We start from the raw sequence: 19,439 nt of genomic DNA on the forward strand, positions 1-19,439 counted from the left end.
GCCGTACCCCTTGCTGATTCTACCTTCAGCTCAGCCAGCACGAGTACTGTGGCTTGCATAGATCTGCATCAGATGGAAAATAGTCCATGAGATATGCCGATCGTCCGAGCTCTCACAGACCATCTATTGTTGGAAGTTGCTTGATTTCTTTGTATCTAACACCGACCGGCTTCAGGCAATTCCAAGCAGGTAAAACAGCTTCAATTCACTTACCGTCCATACGCTACACTATTACTCGGTCACACAATATGGGATCTCTCCAAGATCAAGTATGTATGGGGAAAATACTAGGCTCACTCTGTGATTCTACTGACCGTTACTTAACCACATAGGTTGTAATTATCACTGGGGCCTCATCGGGAATAGGGCTAGTCACGGCAATTGCTGCTCTGAGCGAAGGCGCCCAGGTCCTAGGGGTGGATATTTCCTCGCCGCCGACATCACTCATTGAGTGTCCAAAGTTTGCCTTCTGCCAGGGAAATTTGGTTGACCCTTGCACACCACAAAAGGTAGTATCAGCATGTAACGATGCGTTTGGGAGGAGAATTGACGCGCTCTTGAACATTGCTGGCGTCATGGATCATAATCAGAGCGCAGATTCAGTCGTGGACAGCGTGTGGGATCGATGCATTGCTGTTAACCTCACTGCTCCTGTGAGACTGATGCGTGAGGTGCTCCCCATAATGCGCGAACAGAAGTCTGGCAGTATTGTGAATGTTGCCAGCAAGGCTGCGCTGAGTGGCGCAGTCTCTGGTGTGGCGTACACAGCAAGTAAGTTACCTCTTCAATGCAGTACTAGTTGTTGAGGGTGAATTAGGAATGACAAGATCCACATCTAGGTAAGCACGGTCTTATTGGGGTGACCAAAAATGTAGCTTGGAGGTTCAAGCATGAAGGCATTCGCTGTAACGCCATATGTCCCGGTGGTGAGGATGTTCTTTTTTTTTCAATAGTTATCCTCTAATCTCTAATGGAAACTAGGTGTCAGCAACGATACAGGCATCCTTAAGGATCTTGACATCAACGCATTCGATAAGGATGCCCTGGCTGCCATGTCGCCAATACACGCGGCGCATTCATCGGACAAGGAGAAAGGATACGCTATCACGCCAGATGACGTTGCTAGTTGTCTGTTGTTCTTGATTTCTTCAGCTAGTCGGAGAATCAACGGCGCGGTGATTCCAATTGATAATGCTTGGTCGACGATTTGATAAGCTTTCAAAACTAGGCGCATCATTGTTATGTAAAGAATAAACAGTTTCTTTTCCAGCTACACAAAGGACTATAAAATAAAATACACAACATGGATATTCAATTGAATCTTAGGTCAACCATTCTCTGATATTTACTTTTAACCGCTTCCGAGGGAGAGTGGAGTACATGGGACACGTCTTCAACAAATGGTATAACCGATTATAAACCATTTAAATACAATTGGGCTCAAAACGGCGGAAAAGGAAAACAGAATGGAAAAGGATGTACGGACGCGATGCACACGATGTTTATTAAAATAGTTCTTGCAACATACCCATTATCCGTGTTATTTGTGAATATGAACATCTTGAATAAATATACGTGCACTTTTTTTTAATAGAAGCGGAAAGTGATAACATCTTCCAATCATTCAGCTGGTCTTACATTCCATGGGTCCTCAGTCCTTGCAGATGGGAGAGAAGATCATGTAACGTCCTTTCTCTAGCCCCCTGCGTAGTGACATTTACTGCTGCATTATTGGGGGGGGAGGTTATTTTTGATTTTGTATGTTACAAATTATGTCCTTGTTCGTGAGGTGGAGACTCGAGTAGGCTATAGAGGTAGTCTAGGTGACGATAAGTGGCCACAGTCAGCCAGCCACTGATCGACCCAGGGCCTTGGACTATCAGTGAAGTACCTTCCTCCGTCCCCCGGCAATCATAAGAGTGCATAAACTCTGTCATATCCAGCACCTCTTTTATGCTAATTTCTTATAATCCTCTATCTTCGCGAGGCGTTGGGGTGTGATTTCTTTGGAATACCATCATTTCGCACATCCCCTCTAGATGAATGATGTCTCCTGAAGTATTACCCCATGTCACCATCCCGGCTCTCATCCTTCTAGTCACATTGCCAGTACTGTTTTTCTTTTTAACATCGTCTCGAAAATCGGAACTCCCTTTCATCAATGCAAGAGGGACATTTGAATTCGGTAAATCACGCGCACGGGCGCGATACATGAAGGATGCGGCCACCTTGATTAAGAAAGGATTGAGAGAGGTATGTTCACGATCAGAATTATGAGACCGCTCACTAACTTGCGGTTGTATCTAGGCAGGGGTCTTTCGCATCATCACTGACAACGGCACAAGGACAATGCTGGCGCCCAAATATGCCAATGACATCCGCAGCCTCCCTGAACTGAGCTTGACCGATAACTTGGCGACTGAGCTGCATGTCAATCTTCCTGGATTTGAGCCATTCCGGGTTACGGCCAACGACAACATTATCCAAGATACTGTCCGCGTCAAAATTACGCAAAATTTGGGTAAGTCGCCCCGTCGGTTATTATGGACGCCTCTAAGATAAGACCTATCCATTAGCGAACGCCATGATTCCGCTTTCCCTAGAGGCTACCCACGTTCTGCAAACGCAGTGGACGGATGCAACAGAGTGGCACGATCTGCAGCTGAAGCCCGCCATCCTAAAGATGGTTGCTCAACTTTCTTCTAGGGTATTTCTCGGAGACAAGATCTGCCGCGATCCCGAATGGCTTGATATTACGATAAACTACACTGTCAATGCATTTACGGCTGCTCAGGAGCTCCGTCTCTTGCCAGAGTTCCTGCGACCATTTGCCGTTAGATATCTGCCAACGAGTCGAAAGGCCCAAGGACAGCTTAAACAGGCAAGAAAAATTATTGATCCAGTTTTGAAAGAGAGACGTGCTGCTGAGCGCGCAGGGAAGGGTTTAGAATATCATGATGCTATCCAGTGGCTCGAAGATACTTCTAAAGGACGCAACTACGACCCGGCGGCGGCACAGCTGGCCCTCTCTGCGGCTGCTATTCACACTACAACCGATCTATTCACCCAAACCATTCTCGACATCTGCGGTCAGCAAGATCTTGTTCGCGAATTACGGGAAGAAATTATTACCGTCGTCAAGGCTGAAGGATGGAAAAAGACGACACTTTACAAGCTGAAATTGATGGACAGTGTGATCAAGGAGTGCCAGCGGTTGAAACCTATGGCCATCGGTAAGTTCAATAATTAACCGCTATACCTACTATGAAACTACGCAAAGCATGTTCTAACAATGACCCTTAGCGATTATGGCACGTGTCGCCCGTAAAGATGTCATCCTTCATGACGGACAAGTAATCCCAAAAGGCGACAAGATACTTGTATCCTGCGATAGGATGTGGGATGAAAATATCTATCCTGACCCGTTAAAGTTCGATCCATACCGCTTCGCAAACATGCGCACAACGGATAATCCCAAGAATGAAGCCGCCGCTCAACTTGTTTCGCCATCACCTGAGCAAATGGGCTTTGGCTTTGGACAGCATGCTTGCCCGGGACGATTTTTCGTAGCAAATGAGATCAAGATAGCTTTATGTCATATCCTGTTGAAGTATGACTTGCGATTGGCAGAGGGATGTGAGCCCAAGGTGATGAAGTTCGGGATGAGATTGGCGGCGGATCCGATGGCCAAGGTGTCTATCAGACGCAGGAAGGAGGAAATTCCTCTATAAAATACCAGTGCAATATAAACCCTTGCGTACTCCAGTCGACTCAGACGGATAGGTTGATAGACGTAGTTACCAAGCTAATGATGTTGATAATCCCTGTGGCCAAGACAATTAGCTATTGGCAGCCTCAAAGTACTTCTAGAAGCTGCACCTAGAGGGGAGGTCACCGTAGAGACAGACAGACGAGGACGGTTTCTAAGAACAATTTCTACGACAAAGGAGTGAACCCCACCAGGCTATGGACTTGGTCACTCTTAGATCCTGTTAACTAGTCTGGATATTGACTTACCTACTACAACTAGAAGTGACGTAGTAATATCTCTCTTTGAACAAGGTTATCACCATAATGAACTTCTACCCCTTCGTTCTCGATGAAAAGGACTTGTGAGCTTTTACTCCTACCACTTGATATATGCTACGGATCTTGTGCACTTCATCACCTATAATGTCTATAGCGAATCTTTTCATAAGCAGGAGCATATAACTATCTGATAACTAAGTTTCTAGAGCAGGTGGGTATAAACAAATGAAAATCGAAATTCATAAATTCATAAATCAAAAATAAGCAAAGTGCGTAATCGGACTGGTGATTTCTCATCTTTGTCATTTATTTTCTTTGCCTATTTTTCTATTTACATTTTATGTAATTTGTGTTTTGGTTTTTCATATCTTTCTGATGTTTAAAATACACGGTCTCCAGCAGCATGAGTAGGAATATCATTACTAGTATTGGTTGACAATCCTTACAGTGTATCTGTCCACATATCCACCCGGCTTACATTCTATCGCATGCTTCATGTATGCACAACGTGTGGCGCTGCTGAAGGGCACCAGATTTGCAATGAAATCTTTACTTTTGATGGAGAGTTTGCAGATTCCTAGAGACCCGGGCACGGTAAAGACCGGATGGACACCCTTTTCCCGGGGGAAGCTCAAGCCATAGAATTACTGTGAAATAATCTGCACTACACTTTCACTCCTATACACAACTCCTTTCTTGAGTTACCAGCTATGTCAAACTCCGATCTACTCTCAGCTGTGTTGGAATACCGCGATGGACTCTCTGCTGTTGCGGAATTTCTCCGGAAGCTAGCGGGCATCTGCTGGACCTTGAATTACTTCAGTATGATGTACGTTTCTGGGAGAGAGAAAATACCCAATACAGGGATTTTCCCTCTTTGCAATGACATCGCATGGGAGTTTGTGTACGCCTTCGTCCACCCAGCCGCAAGTGCGCATTGGGAGGGTGGTGTGAAAGTATGGTTCATGGTTCATATCGCTGTGGTCTTGTACATTCTCAAGTTTGCGCCGAATGAATGGAATGATGTGCCAATTGTAAAGCGAAACATCTATCTCATTTACGTGGTGGTCATTCTTGGGTTCGTTGCCGGTCAGCTATCGTTCGCGGCGGAGGTTGGGCCTGACATGGGTTTCTTCTGGGGCGGTGTCCTATGCCAAACCCTCGCAAGTCTCGGGCCGATATGCCAGCTTTTGTGTCGGAATAGTACTCGCGGCGCTTCCATTATGACCTGGTAGGTCTCTGCTCTCTCGCACATGTGACACTCACTTGTCCTCCAGTTTTTGAATACTAATTCGAAGACAGGTCACTACGGGCGATTGCAACTTTCGGGGGGTTTATCAAACTATCAATCTACTACATCTGTGACACACCTGCAGGTCCCTGGTTTGAGAGCCCAATGTGTAAATTCTATATTGGGTTGACTGTTGTACTTGACATCATGTATCCGTGTCTGTATTATGTGATTAGACATCAGGAAAAGCGCAATGCTGCAGCGGAAAAGAAGACCAAGACCAAGACCAAATAGACACAGACGTCTAGGGAAGGACGAAAACTACGAAAAGACAACCCATCGTTGGGTAGTCTTTCGGTGCGGTGCGGCGCGGTGGAAATAGATAGACGATTCGTGGCAAGGCTGAATAGGTAGCGTCGATCAACTTCCTGGTGTATTTACTTGTGCATCCTGACCATTCGAAGAAAATGCCGTGTGATCTACATATTGTCATGTAGTCTACATACGGAATGACTGTGCGCGCAACATATCACCTCAGACGAGATCAAGAGTGTGTAAATTATTATGTTAGTTAGCCACAGTACGGACGGATCAAAACAAGACACCAAACAAGTGTGTGTCTAAATAGAATGCTGTGGCACGATAGCCAAGAGAAAGGCATTTCAACGACAAGTCCGCTTGGGCATGTATATGTTAATGAGAATTTCCCATCACGATCATGCAGTAGAGCCTGCTGCAGCAAGGGGCTGAGGCGGTCGCATAAAGGCTCGGATCATCAAGTTGTTATGCATTATTTTGTGCACTACATCAATACTTCATCGCTTACTTTCTTCTCTCAGCTCTTGATTTATTAAATAGCAAAAGCCATGGACAAACCCAAATTTAAAGTCATCATTGTTGGGGGGTCCATTTCTGGGTTGACCTTGGCGCATTGCCTGGCAAAAGCGAACATTGACCATGTCATCCTTGAGAAACGAGCTGAGATAGCTCCCCAGGAAGGTGCCTTCATTGGGATCTGGCCAAATGGAGCTCGAATCCTACAGCAACTTGGAGTTTACGCCAGCCTTGAAGCGCTCACCGCACCACTGACGCGGATGCACATTTCCTTCCCGGATGGATTTTCATTCAGCAGTTTGCTGCCCAAGAAGGTCCATGAAAGGTTTCATCAAATACTATTTTACACAGAAAATGACAGTTCTGACCTCGTGTATCACAGATTTGGTTACCCTATAGTTTCCCTGGATCGCCAAAAGGTTCTGGAAATATTGCTCAAAAAGTACCCTGCCACTTCGAATGTGATGACCGACAAGCGTGTGTCGGAAGTACGTCTTGGGGTCAACAGCGTCAGTGTATTGACAGATGATGGGGATGTATTCGAGGGCGATCTTATTGTGGGTGCAGATGGCGTCCACAGTCGTACACGGTCAGAGATGTGGCGGTTGGCTGATTCTATGGATCCTGGGTACATCTCCCAAAAGGAAAAGAAAGGTTGATGAACTCCCTTTTTGACTATCATTATTGACGAATTTTGAAAATCTTTGATGCTAACACTGTCGTGATCTTGCTTATTCAGGTCTTGTGGTTGAATATAAGTGCGTGTTCGGGATATCGAAGTCGATACCCGGCCTTGAAACTGGAGAGCATATAAATAGATACGGAGATAAATTCTCTGTGATAACCTTCCATGGCAAGGATGGACGAGTGTTCTGGTTTATTATCCAGAAGCTTGATCAGGCTCATGTCTATCCAAATGTCCCTCGGTATTCGCCCGACGACGCAGCCAATCTTTGCGGCAAGTTGGCTGATGTTCCCATCCTGGGGGATATCTGTGTTGGAGATCTCTGGGACAATCGAGTTGTTGTATCTATGACTGCACTGGAGGAAGGAATCCTAGATACGTGGCATTTTAATCGCATAGTCCTTCTTGGGGACAGTGTGCACAAGGTAATGACCCGACACAGACCATTCATTGATATCACAAGAACTAAATATTGAACTATCAGATGACGCCAAACATTGGACAAGGTGCCAACACAGCTATTGAGGATGCTGCTGCTCTAGCCTCACTGATTCATCGACTTGTCCATGTGGATGGTATTTCCAGCATCTCCGACTTCCACGTTGAATCAATCCTTCGACAGTATCGAAGCCTGCGATACGACCCTGCAAAGAGCACGTACGAGCGATCTAGGTTTGGAGCTCGTTTTCATACGCGGGATAACTGGGCCAAGGCTTTCATCGGTCGTTATGTCTTTCCTTTTATAGGTGGTCTGGTAGAACGTGGAACTGCGAATGTTCTGGCCCGCGGGGAGATGATTGATTTCCTTCCATTCCCCGAACGATCTGGGCCGGGTTGGATTCAAAAGTGCCCCAAGGGACAGAAGAACCCACTGTTACGTTGGAGACTTCTTTGGATTTTCCCTCTCACTTTATGCTGGGCTTTCTTGTGGCTTCGACCGTACCAAGCGTGATATTTCGGTGGTCACCTACCGCGAGATTTGGAATAGTTTAGCATCATGGAAGTACTGTACCACTAGTGAGCGTCTCGCGTATTTTCTCTACGGACCTAGCGGCTATCAATGAAATCACTTGAGCAGTGGTCATTGCTTTTAGAAATCTGCACAGTTTCGATGCGGTAAGGGCTTTCATGACATCAAGCCAACTTCATCGAGAGGGAGCTTGCATATATTACAACGCATTGAAAAAGCAATTACAACATAGGTACAGGCGCCCTGCTGGCAAAATGGCAAGGTAAAGCCTACATACATATACATAAGTAGTGATTGATCGCCCACTCCTATTCATGAGATCTGTAAAGCAAGGGGTGCCGAGTAGTCGGCTTTACCTTTTTCACTCAACTCTTTGTTTGGGTTCCAACCAGCCAGGTGTTATGTTTGTCTCATTTCCCGATTCTGGTTTATTCTCCGTCTATTCTTTCCACCGGCTTCTATGCTATATGAACTCGTTTCGGTGCTTTTTGCGTCTCTTCTGATCTTAAACTTCACATCGCACTATTCAGCACACTGTGAGCAGGCTCCTTTGTACTCAAAAATGGCCACAGTAAACGAAAAGGAGCCATCCCAGACTCAGAGCAAAATACTCAAATTGCTTCCTTCTTTCTTGTTGCCATATGCTGAATTAACACGAATCCACCGCTTGTTGGGAATATACCTCAATACTTCCCCTTATTTTGTCGGTATAGCCTTTACTGCATCAATTGCGCCAGACCTTCCAGTGTCTATTCTGCTCCATCGCCTTGTGCTATTATCTGTTTGGTCTTTCTTCCTACGCTGCGCTGGATGCGTTTGGAATGATCTCATCGACTCAGACCTAGATGCACAAATCACTCGAACAAAATCCAGGCCGCTGCCACGAGGTGCCGTATCAAAAGGGAATGCTGCCATTTTCACCGTTACCCTCTTTGCCTGTGGTAGCTCAGTTTTGCTTTTTCTTCCGTCGCAATGCACTATTGAAGCTATCATCAAAATCTTCTTCGCCCTTCTTTATCCTTTCGGCAAGCGATTCACAGATTACCCCCAGGTAACTCTGGGGAATATCGGGTGGGCCATCCCGATGACAATGCATAGTCTAGGAGTCAATCCTCTCGATCATCTTTTGCCCACCGTGTGTATGTTCTTGTTCATTGCCACAGTCATCATTATGGTCGATGTGGTCTATGCGTGCCAGGACACCGAAGAAGACATGAAAGTCGGCGTGAAAAGCATGGCTGTTCGATTCCGGAACTCCATTCCTATTCTGACATATGGACTATTCTATATATCCACTGCTCTCTTTGCATCCGCTGGGCTGCTCACTGGCCTTGGCCTCCCCTTTTTTGTTGTATCCGTTGGTGGACATTTCTTTGGGTTCAAGAATCTCCTCAAGGCAACCCAAATTGAGAACTCCTCGGGACTGGAGCATAGTGCAAAGGTATACTGCTTAATAAGTAGTATCTTCTGGGTGCTTGGGTTTGGCATTGAGTACTGTCTGCGCGGGAACTAAATATCCCATCACAACCGAATTCGTTGTCTCGCCTAGGGATTACGATTTTGATGGATGATCTAGAGATCTCTTTTCCCATTTAGTTTATTTGACGTCTACTTTAAGTGAAAAAAATTGGACTGTTCCGTTGATAAGATATGCTTGCTCATTGATAGTTTAATGCGAATTAGTCATGTATTCAAACACTGTTGAATTGTCTATTTCAAATTACTTCACGTCCATTCGAAAGCCCCACGCCATCAACGAAATTGCAATTCAACCAGAGTGGTTTGAACGAGTCAGAGCTATGGTTGAGCAGCACATCCAACCTCAGCTGCGCTCCTTCACTCGTTACATGATAAATACTGTTTAATGAATCAGGCTCAGCTACGCTTTGATCAAAGCTAATCAAACTATTACTTTTCAGACTTGGGTTCTCTGGCTCAGGTAACTCCGTACTTCCATGTGCATATATCGGCAGGGCCAATTTGACATTCAAGGCACCCTTGCATGGCATAAATATTGTTTTTGTACATTCACTAGTTCAAAGTTCCATTCAAGGCTCCAAACATACAATCACACATTCCATTCATCTCCAATAAGGGATGATTTGAAAAATGCTGATTAGTGTTGATGATAGGGGCTTGAAATATAGCCAATTTTAAACACGCCAAAACTCTCCAGACAATGTTATTGTCTCCATTATCCTAGTGGTGGCCTCGTCATCCGATTATTAAATACTCTTCCAGAAAGGCAACACGAAAGGCCTCTCTTGCCATTATGGCCGACACAGATGGTACCGAACGATCTAGCGCACGAAGAAGCCTCAACACAACGACAAGCAATAACCCAGAGGTTTCCTCCCATGTTCCACCGAGTCAGGATGAGCAAACCTCCTTGATACAAATCTGGAACAAACACGCTGACCCGACACCTCTCGATTCTTTTCCGTTCGACCGGCACCAATGGGCAGAGCGAAATATTCACATCCTTAGCTCCACGGCCGGTACAGCCCCAAATCGTGGAATTTTGTTCGAAAATCTCTCCATACAAGGATCTGCCTCGTCTGACCAAGTTCACCCGACGGTTCTTTCAGCTTTCATACGTCCTGCCGTATCAGTCGTCAAGCTTTTCTACAGACAAAGCCATGAACAGCAGATTAACATCGTGCACAATCTGGATGGACTCATTTGCAATGGAGAGTTGCTTTTGGTGCTGGGTCGCCCAGGCAGCGGGTGCTCGACCTTCTTGAAGGCAATCTGTGGATATCTGGACGGCTTGGTTCTGGACCCGGCCAGCAGGATACAATATACGGGTCTCCCGATTGCGCGGATGATAAAGGATTATCGCGGACAAATTGCATATAATCAAGAAGAGGATCATCATTTTCCGCATTTGACAGTTGGTCAAACCCTGGAGTTTGCTGCATATGCACGCACACCACATACCCGGCTGGGTGATATGGATCGCGACGGATATGCGAAGAAGATGGTGCAGGTTGCCATGACCCTGTTTGAACTTTCCCACACGCAAGACACACAAGTGGGCAATGAATATATTCGTGGAGTTAGTGGAGGAGAAAGAAAACGTGTGAGGTGAGTAATCCACAGGCTACCTTAATCTCCATCCTTATGAAAGGGTTACATGAGCTGACCGGTCAATGCCAACACGCAGCATAGCCGAAATGGCATTAGCGAGAGCTTCCATTGGAGCCTGGGACAATAGCACAAGAGGTCTTGATGCAACTCGTGCACTTAACTTTGTCCAAGCCCTTCGTCTGTCAGCCAATCTTACAAATGCTTGCCACGCTGCCGCCCTTTCCCAAGCTTCAGAGCCCATGTACAATACCTTTGACATCGTCACTGTTCTATATGAGGGACGACAAGTATATTTTGGCCCTTGTCAACATGCTGTGGCGTATTTCGAAAAGATGGGATGGAAACGTCCTACTCGGCAGGTCAGCGCGGACTTTCTCACTTCCGTCACCAATCCAAGTGCGCGTGAGCCCCAGGCTGGAATGGAAGAGAGGGTTCCGCGGAGTTCGCAAGACTTCGAGACATACTGGAAACAGAGCCCAGAGTATATAGAGCTTCAGGAGAAGATGAAAAATTACTCCCAGAGCTTCCCTGTTGATAGCCCAGAAGAGAGTAAAGTGCACCATACCAGCCATACCGAGCAGGCTGACCACATTCGACTGCCCGGCCCTTTCCCTCTCTCAACGACTATGCAATTACGATTGTGTCTCATCAGAGCGTGTCGACGAACTATCAATGACCGCGCTGGTATCATTGCAACTGCAGTGGTACAAATCGTCATAGCGGTCCTCATCGGCTCTCTCTTCTACAACATCCCCGACGCTTCTGCTGGTCTGTCCCAGAGGGCATCGGTTATCTTTCTGGCAGTCCTCACAAACAACTTGATTGCTTTGCTGGAGATCAACGTCCTGTACAGTCAAAGACCAGTTGTGGAAAAACATGCTCGCTACGCATTCGTTCGCCCCTTCACCGAGGCCCTCGCTGGAGCTATCATAGATCTCCCCATCAAACTTCTCCGCTGTCTGCTCGCCAGTGTCATCATATATTTTATGGCAAATCTTCGGAGGGAAGCTGGTCATTTCTTCATTTACCTCCTCTTTCAACTCGTCTCGGTTATAGCCATGTCCGGGTTCTTCCGGTGCTTGGCCACGATCACAAAAACAATCAGTCAAGCGATGGCTCTCGGTGGGATCACTATTATCTGCATTGCAGTATATACTGGTTTTACTATACCACAGCCTGACATGCGTCCTTGGCTTAGTTGGATCCGATGGCTTAATCCAATTTTCTACACATTTGAAGCAGTCATCGCCAACGAATTCCATGGCCTGCGAGCCAAATGCGTTAATTATTTACCAGACTATCCATCTCTGTCGGGCTCATCTTTCACTTGCTTAGAAACGGGTGCTGTCGCTGGAGAGCACTACGTATCTGGAGATAGACACATTGAGAAGCATTATGATTACTCCTACAGTCATCTATGGAGGAATTGTGGCATCCTAATTGTGTTTCTTGTTTCATTCCACGTGCTCTACCTCGTGCTTGCAGAGCTGGTCCCAGGCACCGTATCCGCTCCTAAGACACTATCGTTTCTTCCTGGTTACATTGCAGGAAACTTGAGCCCTCCCGACGAAGAAACGGGGCAGCAGCCCAAAGTATCGAAAGAGCTTTCGACGTCAAACTCGCAGTCCTGCAGGTTGTTGCCAAATCAAGAGAAGATACTCACTTGGCAGGGATTGTGCTACGATGTTCCAGTCAAGGGAGGGACAAAAAGACTGCTTGATGATGTTAGCGGCTGGGTCAAGCCAGGGACCCTCACTGCTCTTATGGTGTGTAATATCATAGAACTGTTCATTGAACTACGAATTTCCATGCTGACCAGATTAGGGAATGTCTGGTGCAGGCAAAACCACTCTTTTAGACGTCTTATCACAGCGAGCAACTCTTGGCGTTGTGACGGGGGAGATGCTAGTCAATGGTACAGCCCTCAATACCAGCATCTGCCGCAAGACCGGATACGTCGAACAGAATGATCTTCATTGTGAAACTGCCACAATTAGGGAGGCCCTTCGGTTTAGTGCGGCACTGCGACAACCCCGGTCCGTCTCCATGGAAGAGAAGTATGCATTCGTCGAGGAAGTGATTCAAATGCTAGGAATGGAAGACTTTGCCGAGGCTATCGTGGGGAACACTGGCGAAGGATTGAATATTGAACAGAGAAAGCTTCTTACCATCGGCGTTGAGCTGGCTGCAAAGCCTGAACTGTTGATCTTTCTAGATGAGCCTACTAGCGGACTGGAGTCACAGAGCTCCTTGGCAATTTGTTCATTTATGAGGAAGCTCGTTGATCATGGACAAGCTGTGCTTGCCACTATCCACCAGCCCAACGCCGTCATGTTTGAACAATTCGATCGCCTCATGCTACTTGGTAAAGGTGGTAGGACAGTGTACTTTGGGGACATTGGGAGCCATTCTCGCACTATTCTAGATTATGTGGAAACGAACGGCGCACGTCCATGCGGGCCAGCCGAGAACGTAGGTTACAGGCTACCATGCTCCACGGTATTCAAATTCTATGGCTAATTCATCTCTTCGCAGCCAGCCGAATACATACTGGAAGTGGTCAGCGAAGACTCGCAAGACAGTTCTCAATCGATTGATTGGGTGGATATCTGGAAGCAGAGTCCTCAAAACCAGGAAGTTTTGAATCATCTTTGTCAGATCTCTTCAACCCCCTCTCAGGGCCTGATCATCGACACACAAAGCGAGCCTGAATTTGCCATGCCAATTACCGCTCAGTTATACCTGGTCATGAAGCGTGACTTCCAGCAATATTATCGACAGCCGGACTATATTATAGCGAAGCTTGCTTTGGGCATTGTATGTGGCCTTTTCATCGGCTTCTCATTCTGGATGTCCGACAACTCGAACCAAGGGTTTCAAAATACCATGTTCAGCTTATTCCTTCTATGCACCATCTTCTCCACCATGATAAACCAGTGAGTCCTCATCTCATACTCCTCCCATGAGAGAATAAGGAACTTACCCTGAATAGGATTATGCCAAAATTCATCGGCAGGCGGACGCTGTATGAGCTACGCGAGCGACCTTCTAAGACTTATTCCTGGAAGGTATTCATTTTTTCACAAATCGTCGTTGAGCTCCCCTGGCAGGCTTTGCTTGGGATCTGCACATGGGCCTCTTTCTACTTTTCTGTCTATGGTGAAAAGCAAGATGCACAGCAGCAGGGTCTGGTGCTTCTTTTTGTGTTGCAATTCTTCCTCTTTGCCTCCAGCTTCGCCTCATTAATAGCCTCTGCAGTGCCCAGTCCAGTTCTTGGCAGCATGATTGGTCTCTTTATGTTTGTTTTATCCTTGCTTTCGAACGGTGTCATGCAGCCTCCTGGAGCCCTACCACCCTTCTGGAGCTACATGCACAGGGTTTCACCTTTGACCTATTATGTGGGCGGTATCAGTGCGACTGCACTACATGGTCGTCCAATTCATTGCTCGGATCGAGAAACGGTCAGCTTTGATGCCCCAGCCGGACAATCGTGCGGAGAGTATCTAGGAAAGTATATGGCAAAAGCACCCGGAAACCTCTACAACTGGACTTCCACTGGGAAGTGTCACTATTGTCCCCTCCGTTCGGCGGATCAATATCTTGCCAGCCGGGAGATTTTCTGGACCAATCGGTGGCGGGACTACGGGATTCTTTGGGCATACTTTGCTGTCAACATCTTCGGCGCCGTCTTGCTATACTATCTCTTCCGAGTTTTGCCGTATTCCCGATCAAACAAGGTCAAAAAGAGGGCGTCCTGAAACCTCATGACTGAGAGCGAGTTGCATTATTATTTCACTTTGTATGTCTCCTTTTTTTTATCATCACTGGTGGTGATGGTATTACTAATCTTTCCCTTCCATATTTCTTTCATTGTTATTCCATCTCATGGAGGTTCTAGCAGTCTACATGCAGGGTGAGGGGACATAAGCTACACCAATCACTGGACTTTTTTTTTTATGTTTTTTAAGACTTTCATTATCTTCCCTACTCTTTTGGTTACATTCTTAAATCAATTCAGTCTTCCCTATCCCATGGGCGGCGGATGTAGTCTGTAGATTGTAGGTTAGGGCTTTTTGTTAAATACCGAGTCCCAATACTCGACAGGATACTCCGTATAGGGTAATTTACCCGGACTATCCTCGGACCGTGGAATCACAAAAAACACGAAGTCCACGGGTGCATATATTGATTAGTCATATTATCTGTGAACTTCCTGAATACCATGAAAAGACTACAGCCACATCTCTGTCACTTTTCGTTAACTAATACTCCTTTTCTGAAAAAGTGTTGGGCGCTTGGCACGATTATGAAGTGGGGCCCCCTAAAAAAAGGGTTACGGCACGGAACGATCTATAATGGACGGAATGGGGCAGGAGGCGTTCGTGCATTACTGGATCGTCGTCATACATTCTCTAAAATTGAACCGTGGATCGATCTATCATGCAACTTGCCTCAATCAGTCTAGAACTATAACGGATCTACGTAATGCATCTTCACAGTTTGATTGACCGAACTGGGCTGATATCACGTCGAAAAATGCCTCATTGCCTTGCGTGGAAATATACAGCTTATTGGAGAAAGCTGTTAGCTCAGCTCCACCGTGTCCAATAGCTCTAAAAACCGCAAGGATGGGCATTATGCAATGAAAACAAACGAGAAGCTGGAGCACAGATGGACAGTTTTATATAAATACCCTCTACATACACATCACTAACCCGACCCCATCCTCTTGTGTGCCAAAGCTTTCCTAGTCACAACTCTGAACTCAATTAGCCTCTCAAAATGCAGCTCTCATCCTTCCTTTTCGCTACTATTGCGTTGTCCGTCTCCAGCGCCTGGGCGGCCCAGGGTGCCACTTCCGATGATGCTACCTGCTTGCGTATCTGTCGCGATGACCCTATTGACTGTCAGGCCGGCTGGATCCCTAGCCAGATTGCTGCTGAAGGCGAGGAGGTATGTATCCATGGCAGCTATCCTATAACATGATACTAATATGATGAGAAGCCCTGCTGGACTTGCTGCAACAAATAGACCTGCAAAATGACACCAACGAACGATGACGGGTTGCCACTATCGAAGATGCATATGTTAAGAGGGTACCATGAGCCCATGGCCCCATGGCGTCAGCTTGTATAGTGCTCTGCCTTCAGAAATCGGTACGAATGATATTGTCATATTTGCCAAAACACCACTTTGCTCCCCCTGGTTTATGTTTGGGCTGCACATCTGTACTTTTACTTCAGTGACGCAGTACGCCCTCCACAAATATATGGCAGAAGCTTGTCTATTCAAGAGTAAGGGCTGTGTCTGGACAAGACAACATATAGTAATAAAAAAGAGTTAGGGGTGCCAATGGTTTAATAATAATATAACTAGCGTAATTCATAAGCGAGCTGCGCAGCCCAAACACCATAGTAAATGCGATATACACTACACTTATATCTCAACAATCAACGTTTTTTTATTGATATTTCATTTGCCGATAGCTATTGATACGCGCTATTAATAGTATATATCAATCTCAAAACAGATTAAAAACTTCCATTGGTGTAAATACCTCGCTGAACTCTAGAAATATATATATCTCCATTACTCATCTATTGAATAATCCCCCTAAACTCTAGATACTAGATAGATATCATATAAAAATCATTGGGATATAAGGAAAGGTTCCTATAGACGACCGTTGTTGCAATATCTAATTGTAATTTATCGCATTTACTATGTGTACCGGACTGCGCAGCTCGCATTTGAAATACGTTAGTACGTACGTACAACATACATATCTTATAAAACGCCCAATCCTTGGTCCATCAGCCCCTCCATGTTAGATTGTAATTCTTCTAAATCTAGACTGATAATGAAGTAAATCATTAAGTAAATCATTTAGTAGAGACTTTCGGTTCAATATATTTCTGGACCCCGGAGACCACATCACTACCTCAGTTCTTGAGTAGTTCTTGACGTAAGGAGAAGTATTCACAGCTACAGACCCACCTCAGCTAGCCACTGGAATCCTCAGCTAGCCACTAAAATTGTGACGGCACGACAAAACCCAGCATGGCCATTACCACCCTATCATAGTATTCGAGCTTCCCAGCAGACTCGATAGGTTGTTGATCGTGTCTCGCACCTTGCTCTTCAATTGCTTCCGTAAGCCTCAATGACATTAGTCATCTTGTATATTTATCATATCGCTTAGGCAGAATGAGCGGCGTGCTATAGGAGCAGGAAGGCCGCCGACGAAGGATGGTCACAGTATTGAAAGGCCGGCCTAGTATTACATTCTTTTCGATGACTATAGCTACTGGTCCAGCCCATCTCTTTACCATGGCAGATGTGGTTAATGTAACGCAACCCAGCAGTAGTTATCTCTACGAAACTTCATCGCGCGCTTATTCTGTCCTAAAGAAACACATCAGTGATCTATAGGCTTCACTGGCCACGCTGCACCACTGTCACTGGAATATGTAGGATTACACCCTTCCCTTGCTTTAAGTTCATTTGACAGAGTAGCCAATCAGAACTACTCATAACCTTTTGGCGTCTACTATCCCCTACCTGTGATCTTTCGCTACAACGCAAGGCTGTTCAGTGAAAACTCGCTTTCTGGCATCTCTGCGTATGAACTGCACACACAAAGATGGCTGTCACAATGGGTATTCTCAATTGAAGATTCTTTAGGCTGGCTTGCATAAATGAGATATTCGATATGAAAAAAACAAAAGTGTCTGATAATGTGTTGCTCAACATTTTTCCCTACAAATAATTACAAGCTGGAAGAACAGTGAAGGAGAAGGTTGATTTGCATTTGCGGGTCATTCGTTAGTAAACGATTGGGTTGTTCGCATTAAGTCTCTCCAAGATCTAAAATGAACACGTCAGTTGTGCGTCAAGAACTAGTAGAACAAGAGCGAAGTCATACCCAATCATTGAGCTCAGCATCGTTATCTCTGAAATTCTCGAATTTAGCATCCAAATGTTCTAAGAGTAAATATTAGCCCGATTAACATTCCTTCTTTACCTCTTGGTTCTACGGTCATGACTCACCAGCGGTCACATTCATAGTATCAGGAATGAGACTATTCATCTCCCAGCTTTCCAAGAACTTGGTAGCCTCAGCCGCATTTCCAACCTGGCTGAGATCGTAATGTACGGCTGTTTAGGTTAGCAATATCCGTGATGAAGACCCACAACAAAAGCTTACCTTCAGGTCCGTAGCCGTTGGCCTGCACAAATTGGACCGATGCACGTATTTCGTTTTCGAATGTTTCAGTCGGCTCCTCGTTTGGGCATCCATCGGTGACTGTGAGGATAAGGAGTGGTCGCTTCAACGTCTCACCGTTGTCCACTGGCCCGTAGAGGAAGTCATTCAAGACTTTTCCCCTTAGGTTTGTACCCAATTTAGTCGACCCACCAGGAGAGAAGTTCATATGCGATGAAAGATCGTTGGGGTTGATGTCATTAAACTTGTCGCCTTTGTTGATGAAACGAAGATGTACGAGCGTGCCTTCTTCGGGAGCAGCTTGCGTAATAAGGGTTGCCATTCGTTTGACCATAATTGCCTGTCGGCTCATACGGTCATCATCTCTCATCGACCCGCTGTCGTCTAAAGTGAACGAGTGTGAACTTGGTGATCTTATGCAAGTAATTGAATTTGACTTACCACAGTACAGGATAGGTTGGTACAATGCCTGGCGGGACATGATGGCCACGTTCCTGGGTGTTGCACCCGGGAAGGCTGAGTCTTTCAGGATCTTTGCTGCGTTCTCTGCTACCTTGGCCACATACTCATTGCCGACAGGGTAGAAGTCCTCAAGACCTTTTGCATTGATAAAGCTCTCAATGTTTGCCTTGAACTCTTCTGCCGTGCGGGGGTTCGTGGTCTGCTATTCCAGGGTTAGTTAAACTAGAAATGATAGAATGGGAAGCACCAGATACATACGCCTGCTGTTGGTTCCGACAAAGCAGAAACACGTTTGATGGCGTTCAGGCCGACATCTTTGAAGTTTTTGAAGTAGGCCAGAGCAAACAGACCAGAGCTTACGAGAAGATTTTCCAGCTCGGGTTTCCATTCTGGCTTTTCGTCATTGGGGCGAATCGCTTTGTGCACAGCGGTATTGGTGGACTTTTCAGCAAGTTGCTTAGGTGTCTCGCCGAGCTCGTTTGACTTGTCGATGGCTGCCCCAGCCTGAATTAGTGCGCGAATGGCCTCGTAGCTAGTGCCTTGTCGAATTGCTGACATCAGTGGAGTGTCACCCTTTGGCTTTGAAACCGACTCATCTGGCTTGGCGCCATGCTTGAGCAGAAGCTCAACAATACGGCCACTGTTTGGTGCTTGAGTAGCCGCATAGAGAGGGCTCTTGCCATCCGGAGATATTCTGTTGGCGTCGGCACCGTTCTGCAGGAGTAGCTTTACTGCACCAACGTGGCCGTTCCGGATTGCAAGGTCAAGGGCTGTATCGCCATAGCTATCCTCATCATTGACCTCCACCTGGATGAGGAGCTGGGCAATGTTCTGCAGGTTGAGGGTTCCGCTCTTCGCGTGAGTGTGAAGGTTTTCTGTCATTATGAAGTTCTCTGTCAAGTAATGGTGAGCG

General features: G+C 46.1%; 8 protein-coding genes across 8 annotated transcripts; 7 read left to right on the forward strand and 1 right to left on the reverse strand.

The window, feature by feature from the left end:
* Positions 1–248: 248 nt before the first annotated feature.
* N7447_004332 (SDR family NAD(P)-dependent oxidoreductase) lies at positions 249–1,211 on the forward strand (the record flags this gene model as incomplete). Its single annotated transcript, XM_057228607.1, has 3 exons — positions 249–269; positions 333–771; positions 982–1,211. The coding sequence occupies 3 exons, from the start codon at positions 249–251 to the stop codon at positions 1,209–1,211; spliced, it is 690 nt and encodes a 229-aa protein (XP_057087948.1).
* Positions 1,212–2,043: 832 nt separating this feature from the next.
* On the forward strand, positions 2,044–3,731 carry N7447_004333 (cytochrome P450; the record flags this gene model as incomplete). Its single annotated transcript, XM_057228608.1, has 4 exons — positions 2,044–2,253; positions 2,308–2,521; positions 2,577–3,233; positions 3,304–3,731. The coding sequence occupies 4 exons, from the start codon at positions 2,044–2,046 to the stop codon at positions 3,729–3,731; spliced, it is 1,509 nt and encodes a 502-aa protein (XP_057087949.1).
* Positions 3,732–4,739: 1,008 nt separating this feature from the next.
* N7447_004334 (uncharacterized protein) lies at positions 4,740–5,554 on the forward strand (the record flags this gene model as incomplete). The annotated part of the gene is made up of 2 exons (XM_057228609.1): positions 4,740–5,260; positions 5,332–5,554. The coding sequence occupies 2 exons, from the start codon at positions 4,740–4,742 to the stop codon at positions 5,552–5,554; spliced, it is 744 nt and encodes a 247-aa protein (XP_057087950.1).
* A 572-nt stretch (positions 5,555–6,126) lies between these two features.
* N7447_004335 (FAD-dependent oxidoreductase) lies at positions 6,127–7,731 on the forward strand (the record flags this gene model as incomplete). The annotated part of the gene is made up of 3 exons (XM_057228610.1): positions 6,127–6,748; positions 6,834–7,204; positions 7,264–7,731. 3 exons carry the CDS (start codon positions 6,127–6,129, stop codon positions 7,729–7,731), a joined length of 1,461 nt encoding a protein of 486 aa, XP_057087951.1.
* Positions 7,732–8,311: 580 nt separating this feature from the next.
* On the forward strand, positions 8,312–9,262 carry N7447_004336 (4-hydroxybenzoate octaprenyltransferase; the record flags this gene model as incomplete). Its single annotated transcript, XM_057228611.1, has 1 exon — positions 8,312–9,262. The coding sequence occupies one exon, from the start codon at positions 8,312–8,314 to the stop codon at positions 9,260–9,262; it is 951 nt and encodes a 316-aa protein (XP_057087952.1).
* A 759-nt stretch (positions 9,263–10,021) lies between these two features.
* N7447_004337 (uncharacterized protein) lies at positions 10,022–14,597 on the forward strand (the record flags this gene model as incomplete). Its single annotated transcript, XM_057228612.1, has 5 exons — positions 10,022–10,836; positions 10,916–12,605; positions 12,664–13,311; positions 13,375–13,775; positions 13,832–14,597. The coding sequence occupies 5 exons, from the start codon at positions 10,022–10,024 to the stop codon at positions 14,595–14,597; spliced, it is 4,320 nt and encodes a 1,439-aa protein (XP_057087953.1).
* A 1,024-nt stretch (positions 14,598–15,621) lies between these two features.
* N7447_004338 (uncharacterized protein) lies at positions 15,622–15,870 on the forward strand (the record flags this gene model as incomplete). The annotated part of the gene is made up of 2 exons (XM_057228613.1): positions 15,622–15,792; positions 15,841–15,870. 2 exons carry the CDS (start codon positions 15,622–15,624, stop codon positions 15,868–15,870), a joined length of 201 nt encoding a protein of 66 aa, XP_057087954.1.
* A 1,794-nt stretch (positions 15,871–17,664) lies between these two features.
* N7447_004339 (ankyrin repeat protein) lies at positions 17,665–19,408 on the reverse strand (the record flags this gene model as incomplete). Its single annotated transcript, XM_057228614.1, has 6 exons — positions 17,665–17,706; positions 17,765–17,823; positions 17,890–17,997; positions 18,047–18,448; positions 18,506–18,728; positions 18,785–19,408. The coding sequence occupies 6 exons, from the start codon at positions 19,406–19,408 to the stop codon at positions 17,665–17,667; spliced, it is 1,458 nt and encodes a 485-aa protein (XP_057087955.1).
* Between the last annotated feature and the right edge of the window lie 31 nt (positions 19,409–19,439).

Source organism: Penicillium robsamsonii, assembly GCF_028829455.1.
Source record: "Penicillium robsamsonii strain IBT 29466 chromosome Unknown utg000002l_segment0_segment0, whole genome shotgun sequence".
In the NCBI taxonomy this organism is placed as follows: domain Eukaryota; kingdom Fungi; phylum Ascomycota; class Eurotiomycetes; order Eurotiales; family Aspergillaceae; genus Penicillium; species Penicillium robsamsonii.